Source organism: Phocoena sinus, chromosome 10 (genome assembly GCF_008692025.1).
Source record: "Phocoena sinus isolate mPhoSin1 chromosome 10, mPhoSin1.pri, whole genome shotgun sequence".
In the NCBI taxonomy this organism is placed as follows: Eukaryota; Metazoa; Chordata; class Mammalia; order Artiodactyla; family Phocoenidae; genus Phocoena; species Phocoena sinus.
Genome location: NC_045772.1, coordinates 59,913,078 through 59,923,606, shown reverse-complemented (window position 1 = coordinate 59,923,606; position 10,529 = coordinate 59,913,078). Strand labels below are relative to the sequence as shown.

Here is a 10,529-nt window from a genome sequence, read left to right as displayed (position 1 = left end):
ACCAGAGATGAAATGCTGAAGAACAAGGAGGGAAAACTGAAGGATTGAGTAACTTCTGTTTGCAAAGTTCACGGTTAGGATCTGAGGCTATGAAAACTAAAGTATGACATGTCTATGCTGGATAAGGGGTGTGTGTGTGTGTGTGTGTGTGTGTGTGTGTGTGTGTGTGTGTACAGGTATTAATCAACAAGGAAAGTGGAGCGTGTAAAAGTGTGAATAGGAAGAGCACAGAACAGCCTAATGGCTGTTTCCAGGCAGCACAACTTATGAGCACCCTGGTCTGCATTCTGTCTTCAGTGCAGACTTTGTAAATCCAAGCAAGGCATTCAGTCTCTCTGATGCTTAGATTCCCTAGAAACTGGGCTGAATAGTCCCCTTCCTGTTGTATTTAGGATTTAGTCATAGGATCAGGAGGTGAAGTTAGTACAATCAGCTTTTAAGAGGAAAGACACTGTCTAATCACCACAAACACACACGCAAAAGCTCCTTACTCACTTATTCGTCAATTGAAACTTCTCCACAGCAACTCAAAAATTAGTAAAAGTGTAGGATGAATTCCAGGACAGCCCCACACAGTAGTATGCCCAATGACCTCAGCCCTAGTGATGAAAGTATTGGGTCGCCATAATCATTGCCTCAGCAAACGTTTTTTCCAGAACAGATTTTTAAAAAATGAAAAAAATGTGGGAAAAAATGTTGAATTTGAGAGAATTGGCTAAACTTAAAATTTCACAGAAGGATCCTAAAAAAAGGGGGAAATTCTGTTATAAAGTGTAGATACATAAGGAAATCTAAATTCCAAGATTAAAAAATAAAATGAGCTTTATAGGATCAGAATGTGTTTGGGGGTTGCAGGGGGGCCCGTATTGTGCCTCCAGAGCCAGTATTCATTGACTTTTGTCATACTGGAATGTGCTTCATGTATATTTTGAGAGCTAATTTCTTTTCTAGGAATTGGGGAAACCTAAAAATGGTGTATCAGGATACTTTGTGCAATAGTGCTACAGACCTTCCCGTACAGCTTCTATCAAACAATTGCCAACCCTTACATTTCCATAATAACTTTACAAAGTACTTGCTTTCATAAAAGCTTCTAAATGAGACATGAAAGACAAAAATATTATTTCCATTTCGCCCCAAGGGTAAAATAATTAAAATAATTTTTCTGTGCTCTTATAATAAGTGAGTGATGGAACAGGGTTTCAGTTTTATGCTTCTTTCAATACATCTCTGAGTTGGTTCATTAACAGGCTGAGATCCATGGTAGAAATGGGTACCTGTTCTAGAGAGAGCCAAGTTGGTTTCCTTGATCAAAACTCAGAAGTGCATCACACATACTTTCAACTCTCAAGTCGAAAACTGGATGCTTATCTTTTTTTATTTTTCTTCTGCTAACTTTTTAATGCATTGAAGGTATGTAGGTGCAAAAAGTCAAAGGAAAGGATTTTTTCTTTATCTCTGAGGAGTCCTAGCTTTTACTTCTATTTGAGAGACTCTTCATTTTTCTCCTCTGAGCTCTGGCTCCTGATTCTGGTAGGAAAATCTTATCCCCAATATTGTTTAATCAGAGACAAAAGGAAAAATGTCCAAGTGCCAAGCATGGTCTGTATTCCACCAGAAACTTCATGACCCTGAAAATTCATATGACTGAGGAGGAGTCCAGCCAACTGCTGTCTCCCAGTTATAAAACAGGATGCAAGAGGCTAACTTCCTTCTGGAATCTGGTGGAAGAGTTTTAGTCAGCCCAGTAGAGGCAGCTGATAGAGCTCTGTTTCCTCACCCTTTGTAACAGAACAGGAGCTTTCATATTTAATTTCATTAGGAGGTTGGGGGAGTGGGTTTATCAGGGAATTTTTTGAAATGGCTGTTGAGATGGAGCCATTGGCTCTTGCTGGCATAAAATCAACATTAAACATAGAGTGTAATTACACCTATTGTGTCCACTTGGCCAGAAAAACTCATGGTGAACTTTAGGAACAAAATACCTAACACTTACACGGCATTTATGATGTCTGGCACTATTCAAAGTCTTTAAATGTATTAGTTCATTTTATGCTCACAATAATCTGGTGAGGTAGGGCTATGATTATTCCTATTTTAAAGAGGAGGAGACTGAGGCACAGAAAGATTATGAAGCTTGCCTAAGGTCACATAACTAGTAAGCAAATGAGCTGAAATTTGAACTCAGGTAATCTGACTCCAGGGTCTGTGCTGTCTAGCCACACTGGGGAAAAGGGAAGGTTATTAGGCAATTATCAGATGATCTTCTGAGCCAGTCAGAGGAGGTTCCAAACAGATAAGAGGCACAGTAATTAATACAGTCTCCTTTTATTATTCACCCATGAGAAATAATTTTTATTTTTGAATAAGCAAATGTGTGAATGAGTTAGGTAAGAAAACCCAAGACTAAACAGAAGACTAATATGGATAGTGTTTTACAGCATTTAAAGTTTCCAAAATCCTTTCTCATATTTCTGACTTGCAAAATCACATAAAATATATCGTATCCCTATTTTATCGAAGAGGAAATGAAAGATCAGAGAGCTGATATAATGTGTTTGGGACCAACAACTAGGAATAAAAAGAACTGGGATTAGAATGTGCATTATTCCAGCTTCCATGCTTTTGAAACTACACTACATATTTATGGGATTCCCTCAGAACTAAGGGACCAGTACCTATGGGAAAAGAGAAAGTTAAACTGGAGTCATCTACATCCTTTCCATGGTTAGTAAGAGAACAAAGATGAAAACTGGTTGCCTTTTATATTGTTTTAGCCAAAGTCATTTGGTTTTTTTCCTTTATACCTGCTGTAAATCTGATTTGAAAGCAGCTCTTTGACTCTTACAGAAACCATCACGTTGCGTTAAAGGCAAAGGGTAGTCTACTCTGTTCTCTTAATCCCACTTCGTGATAGATGTGAGGATCGACAGAGCTTGGCTATGTCCAGAGGTACGGAGGTGGGGATGATAAAAAAGCTCAAATGCAGAGGCTAGGTTGGTATTCAGTTTCAGGGGCAATTCAGGGGACTCTCCTTTCCTCTCCTGCTCTCCTTTCCACACATGTGTGTACGACCCAGTGATATTGATGACAATGAAGAGGAGATGAGAGAAACAGAAGGAAGAGGCAAAGGAGAAGGAAACAGAGTAAAAAAAGAGGGGGGAATAAATGAATGAAAGGAACAAGAAAACAATTTGAAAGAGGAAGGAATCCTGGAATATGAGAGTTAAAAAGCAGAGAACACTTAAACTAGTCTCCCTTTGGATGAGGATCGTTTCCCAGTGACTTGCTCTACTGATCCACATCTCCTGAAGTCAAAGTGCCTTTCTTTCTTCCCCATAGCTGTGATGAAAATAAAAAGGAGAAAAAAAAGCATCAAACCTAGTATTTGGAATCAGAAGAACTGGTGTTATGTCCTGCTCTACCTGCTGTATGTCTTAGCATTTCCAGTACTTAATTTACCTGACCTGCAGTGACCTCGACTATAAAATGAGCATAACAATCCCCTTTTCCCTTAAAGTTTTGCTCTAAGACTACACAAATGTTATTATAATGACGTGTGGAACATTAGGTTTCCCAAGCCCACTCCATCCTCTTTGGCCTCGGAGTGCACCTGCCTCTGAAAGGTCTGTGTTACTTTAACAGAAAGTTAATTAGGTCTTTCACCCTCCCTCTGGATATCTGCCTGCGTTAGAAGTGCAGCTCAGCACACAAGCTCCATCATCCATATTAAAAGTGGGATTTTCTGACTTGGCCTGGCTAGCCAGTTGACCAATAGGTTCCAATGTGTGTTTTCAATCAAGCTGCTTACCCAGGAAGCCTTATTAAGTGAGTAAGTCAAGCTGACATGATTTCCGTGCTGATTAACATGAACCTAGGCTGTTTTTGCAATGCAGTCACATTAATTATTTATAGGAGGTAAATGAGGTTACAAGGAAAACAAGCTCAGATTACCAGAAACAAGTCAAATCATATATTTATATTTTTAAAAGCTATGTACTATTTCCTGCATTCATTGATTTGAGGCTCAAGCCTCAAGGATCAGAAAACAGTTATCATGCTCTCCCCTTTCTAATATACAAAGGTGACGGAGGGTTTAACATTTCGAAGACTAGCTAGCTGGTGGAACTGGGATGCCCCAATGGAGTTTATCAGAGACTTTTATTTGGTAAATTGTGTACCTACGAATCTCTCAACAAATCTCAAAACAATCCAGGCTCTTCCAGAATTGAATGCAAAATATTGACTAAACCACCAGTCTCTTTTGGTTTTCAAATAAGTTTTACAATTGCAAATTTTTCATAGAAAATTCTGACTAAACAGTATCTGTTAGGCAAGTGAGTTAGTCAGACTATTTGCATGTTTGTCTGAAATAGTCTGCGCTATGTTTGCAGTCACCATGTTCTGTGAAGTTTAAAATCTGTTCCAGATTTTCCATCCTTAATGAAATCTTTCTTAAATAGGTTTGGCAGACTTCTGGCTTGTAATTCGAGCTGCTGCTGTATTCTTGTCTGAGGGTGTGAGATGCGTGTTCAATGAAGAGTTCTCACTTTTAACATATGCGTGGATTTGAAAGATAACCAGTGGTGACCTCCTCTCTTTTCCTGATCCTTTCTAGACACCATGTTACTAACACCTCTAACACCACTAACACTAGACAGACCCGCAAGGTGCTTACTGAAAAACAAAATGGTGATGGTGAGAGAACTATTTCATGATCATGTTGTGTACCAGCAGAGTCAGTAGGAAACAAGGGATGTTATGAGTCAGATGTATATGTGTCTCTAAATAGAGATTGAGTAGTCCTTTGGAGAACCTGTACAAAGTCTGAATGATCTCATTACAGTTTTTCATTTATTTTGTGGTATAGCTATATAAGTTTTCTTATGTTATTGTTTGATATTCTTTTAAAATTTTGCAATATTACAATTATTGTTTACATATTATTATGTAATATCAGAAGTTTCTCTATTTGGACAATAATTTATATGCTCACCTTAGCTATTTCCTTTTATGATCTGAATTCTGGGAAGAAAGAAAAACATGCTTTGAGTGGTATATCAGTTATTTTTGCATAAAATATCCATGAGAGGGCTTCCCTGGTGGCGCAGTGGTTGAGAGTCCGCCTGCCGATGCAGGGGACACGGGTTCGTGCCCCGGTCCGGGAAGATCCCACATGCCGCGGAGCGGTTGGGCCCGTGAGCCATGGCCGCTGAGCCTGTGCTCCGCACGGGAGAGGCCACAACAGTGAGAGGCCCCGTACAGCAAAAAAAAAAAAATATATATCCATGAGATAAAGAACCTGAGAATAAAAAGAGTTGGGTATTGACACTGCAATGAATAATCAAGTCAATTTCCTTTTCCTATAGTTGATTTTCTTATAAATGCTATAGTTAAGTGAGTGTCCTGGGCATTTATCTGAGTTTAGATTAGTTATTTATTTACTTACTTACTTACTTATTTATTTATTTTTGCGGTACGCGGGCCTCTCACTGCCGTGGCCTCTCCCGTTGCGGAGCACAGGCTCCAGACGCGCAGGCTCAGCGGCCATGGCTCACGGGTCCAGCCGCTCCGCGGCATGTGGGATCTTCCCGGACCGGGGAACGAACCCACGTCCCCTGCATCGGCAGGCGGACCCCCAACCACCGCGCCACCAGGGAAGCCCTAGATTAGTTATTTAGAATGGAGAACTTGGGCTAGATAATTATAAGTTGAATTCCAATACAAATTCTGTGCTTTACATCTAAGACATAAAAAGAAAATTTAGTTTTAAATCAAATCAGATGTTCACAGGCACTAACCATTGCTGTTTCCTTTTCCAGAGTCTGGAAATGGCAAAATCTTATGTGAAACCCAAGGAGATGACAGAGTTGGTCAATACACCATCTTGGATGGACAAAGGCCCGGCTTCTCAGAATGAGATAAAGGAGGAGGAGAGAAGACCAGCTGCTTATGGGATGCCTGGCAGCTTAGCTGAAGAGCATGACAGTATTGAGGAGGAAGAAGATGGGGAGAAGCCTAAGAGAAGAGGTCCCAAGAAAAAGAAGATGACGAAAGCTCGCCTTGAGAGATTCAGGGCTCGAAGAGTCAAGGCTAATGCTAGGGAACGGACCCGGATGCACGGTCTGAACGATGCCCTGGACAACCTGAGGAGGGTTATGCCGTGCTACTCTAAGACCCAAAAGCTCTCCAAGATAGAGACTCTTAGACTGGCCAGGAACTATATTTGGGCGTTGTCTGAGGTCCTAGAAACTGGACAGACACCTGAAGGGAAGGGCTTTGTGGAGATGCTCTGTAAAGGGCTCTCTCAGCCCACAAGCAACCTGGTGGCTGGATGCCTCCAGTTGGGCTCTCAGTCTGTCCTCCTGGAGAAGTGTGAGGAGAAATCTCCTCTTTGTGACTCTGCCATCTCTGTCCACAACTTCAACTATCAGTCTCCTGGGCTCCCCAGCCCTCCTTATGGCCATATGGAAACACATCTTATTAATCTCAAACCCCCAGTATTCAAGAGTTTGGGAGAATCATCCTTTGGGAGCCACCCACCTGACTGCAGTACACCACCTTATGAGGGCCCACTTACTCCACCCCTGAGCATCAGTGGGAACTTCTCCTTGAAGCAAGATGCCTCCCCTGACCTGGATAAATCCTACAGTTTCATGCCACATTACCCCTCTGCTAGTCTAAGCTCAGGGCACGTACATTCAACTCCCTTTCAGGCTGGTACACCCCGCTATGATGTTCCCATAGATATGTCCTATGATTCCTACCCCCATCATGGCATTGGGGCCCAACTCAATACAATCTTCACTGATTAGGGCAGTCAGACCAGCATTTCAGAGGAAGATGTGGAGACATTTCCCATAACTCAAGTGGTTGAGCTGAAGACTCAGTGACCTTAATGGAACCCTAGAGATACATATCAAACAAACATATCAAACAAAATAGTCCCAGTCTGTTTACACCTTCTTACACCTGTCTCTCTTTTCTCATCAACTTCTCATATTGTATTGATTCCTTTATTTAGGGTCTTAAAGTGAAATTATATGACTCTTTACAATCATGTGAAAATAGAACAGAAGCCCTGGATCCTATCTTAGTGGTGCCAAAAACTCACTGAATGATCTATGCCAATTAATTTTTCATTTCTGGCCTCTGTTTACTTACTGGTAAAATCAGTCAATTGTTCTAAGTCTAGATAATTTCTAAAGTCCTTCATAGTTCTGAAATTCTGTGACTTTGGTAATCACTCCTATAAACTTCTTGAAAGTAAAAGGATTGAGGAGTAACAGGAAATGGACACCGTGCGTGGAATGATCAAATGGAATTGCCAATGCGTGTCTCTCGGGGACTTGATGATAGGACTTCTTTGCATTTACCTAAAAATAGCTTCCAGAGGCTAACATTCTAACTTGGCTGTCACTGTGAATAATGTTCTTTAAGAGATTAGCTCTCTTTCTTGTTGGGCTGAAAGCTGAACGTATCTTCCATAGTAATTTGAGAACCATAATAGAGATCTCATACCAACTTGATTCTTGATGACATTTCAAAAGCACTTTTCTCAGTACTAGAGGTGGGGCAAGCAAGTCACTGAAACCTCAGACTCCTACAACCAATGGGACTTGGAGAAGTCATCTAGACCATTTTATGGCTTTCATAACCTGAGGGCCCTGGAAATTCTGATGAAGCTCAGGTACTGCTATTGGAATCAGCAAACAACCCAGGCCACATTCAAGAGCAATAAAATGGCTGTTGGATACTACCTAACCATCGTTTGGGGACTCTCTCCAGCTCACACCCGCCCATGGGAAAACCACTAGGTTTTCTTTGGCAAGATGAATTTCATTTGGTTAAGGAAAAAACGGTTAAAACCACTAGCTTTTGTCCACACATATATTCTAGAAGCACAAGCACCAATCGATTTATTGACCAAACTTGAGTTTTTCCAACATACATATAATTCTTTTGTCTCATTCCCACTAATCGTTACCTCTTCCTCACTTCTAAAATATGTTATTATATATTGTAGATAACATTTCAAGTGACCAGACTTAGGGATGCAGAACTCAAATCCAAGGTCAGTGAATGCTTTTACCAATTTATGTCTTCACCAGAGGTTTATCCTGATTTGCAGGATGTTTATTTTTCTTCATGTAACTCTTCTTTCCTTTATATCAGCAGTAATTTTGTCAAGTTCATTTTTTTCCAGAGAAATGTGATCTGAGAAATTTCACTGTCCTGTTCAATCTACCAGGACAATTATTTAAAGCAAACCAAAAGCTTCAATGGTTTACACGATAGTGGATCACATCCTGCCGCTGCCAGAGAAGATAAGTTTAGGAAGCAGGCAGGGTACACAAATAGGGCCAATGAATAAAATTGACAAGGCAGATTAGTATGTCATTTTCTACAGCTTAGCTATCCCCTAAAACCTGCCAAACTATTTGTGTATCTTGACTTTCTTTACCCTCTTATTATCTCCTTACAGTCTAAGTCATTTTCTTTCCGTTTTGCTTGCAGCAGTAATCCTACTGTTTTTGTACCCTTGGTTTATAAATCCACTTGAAAGTATCCTTGCAGAGAGCTCTTAAACCCCATCAGCCACCAAAGTGGTTCCCCTCACCACGATTTGCCCTAGAGGGAATAGACAAGTAAAATGATTTATAAAGCCATCCTATGTGCTTTCTGAGTCTATACTGACACTTACCTTCCTGAGAGGCTATGGGGGGATCTATCCTTGAAGTTAGCATTTTGTGGCATTTAAGTTTGTAGATAATGAATGTTGTCTGAATTATTTATTAGTTATTATTTATTTATTTCTCCATTCCATGCAAATTCCTTGGGTTCTAAACATGTGCTTGCAAACCCACCCTAAGACTTCATTTGGAAAGTAGCTCATAATTTTGCTAGAAATTCCTGAGTTTGGGGGTGAGGGCAAAGGAGGAAGTTAGTGCCGAGTTACCTGTAATAATTTCATAAAAAGCAGCAATAATTTGAATGGCTATGCAAGGTAATATTTTTAGACTTTTTTTCCTTCACTCTAAGATGAGCCAGTTATTTTTTGGGAATCTGTTGTTTATGCTTTTGGGGAGTATTGTACCCATGAACCAGTGTGGGATTGTTCAGAGAGACTTTATAATTGAATAAAATTTGGAAATGCAGTGTAATTGGAAAGAACCTACTCTCCAACCCCGGATGGTCTTTTTCTTCTGGGGACTTTACCCGATAATGCAAAGCAATTGCTTAAACATTTTGTAAAAAAAAGTTTTTTCTCTTTTCCTAGCAGAAATAAAGCTGTGAGTCTTCTTAGACATTGTGTTGCATTGTCAATCTTAAAAGTTCTTCTTCACTCTCACCTACTAATTTTCTTTGACTCTAAATCCTGCGAGCAGCAGCAGAGTACAGGCTGGCCTGTCAGGAGGATTTACACATCCCATATTTCAACTGATCTTGCCAGAAGACTTGAAAGGTCCAAACCAAGTAGCTAGAAGCCTAGATGCACTCTGCTACTCACATAATCAACCATGCAACTGAGAAAAAAACAAATCTAGGGCTCTGAGCATTCTAAGCCATCAAACAGGTGACTTAGATGACGACTTAGATGACTTACAGAGAGGTGGACCACAGGAAGATGAACTATTATCCAAAATTTAGGTGGGCCTACCAACTCTTCAAAAAATTATGAAGTGTGTTTTTTGGCAATAGCTCCGTCTCAGGATTTTTTTCCTTCAGATTTCTCCAGTGAAAATTTTCCCGGGTCCCTTTTTACATGCATAAACTGCTGATGACAAAGAAATAATAATGATGATGATGATAAAAATAAACTTTAATAAAATATTGTTGGTTAATCAAGGGAGAGAATTTGTTTAAAATAGTTAAGAAACAAAAACTACAGAATGAAAGTCATTCTCCCACCCCATCCTCCATCTGTCCAGTACCCACTCTCCAACTAGAAACCACTTTTTAATTTTTAGTTTACTAGTTACCAGAGATCTTTTATGCATATATAAGAGAATATTAGGTACATTAGGTACAAATATGAAGTTAGATTATCCGCTCCTTTTTTCTTCTGTTTTTGGTAGCATAATATAACACAGTTCTGCATACTTTATTTCAACACATACGTTTGAGTAGTTTCATATATCATCAAACTTTCTTAATTCTTTGTTATAGCTGGTTAACATTTTAAGTAAAAAAAACATAATGTATGATATTAAATTACAAAATTTGGATTTTTCCAATTTTTTGCAATACTGAATGAATAATAGTGTACACATCATTTGATGATTATTAAGAGAACATTTAGCAAAGAATATTCTAGAGGAATACAGATAAACTGACAGATACTAGCCACAATCACATCTAGCTGTTAGAAATGCTTACTATGTACTGCCACTTTTCTAGGTGATTTACATGTATTCCTTCAATCTACAACAATCCCTCTAAGGGAGACACTATTATCATCCTCATTTTACAAATTATGAAGCTAAGGCATAGAGTAACCTGTTCAAGCTCACACTGCTAGTGAAAGG

The 10,529-nt window shown here is 39.6% G+C and overlaps 1 protein-coding gene across 1 annotated transcript; it reads left to right on the top strand.

The window, feature by feature from the left end:
• Positions 1 to 5,831: 5,831 nt before the first annotated feature.
• Positions 5,832 to 6,815, top strand: NEUROD4 (neuronal differentiation 4). The gene has a single exon (XM_032646751.1). The coding sequence runs from the start codon at positions 5,832 to 5,834 to the stop codon at positions 6,813 to 6,815; it is 984 nt and encodes a 327-aa protein (XP_032502642.1).
• Positions 6,816 to 10,529: the final 3,714 nt, after the last annotated feature.

Coding starts and splice junctions, on each gene's coding strand:
- NEUROD4 (XM_032646751.1), top strand. CDS start 5,832: ATGGCAAAATCTTATGTGAAACCCAAGGAGATGACAGAGTTGGTCAAT.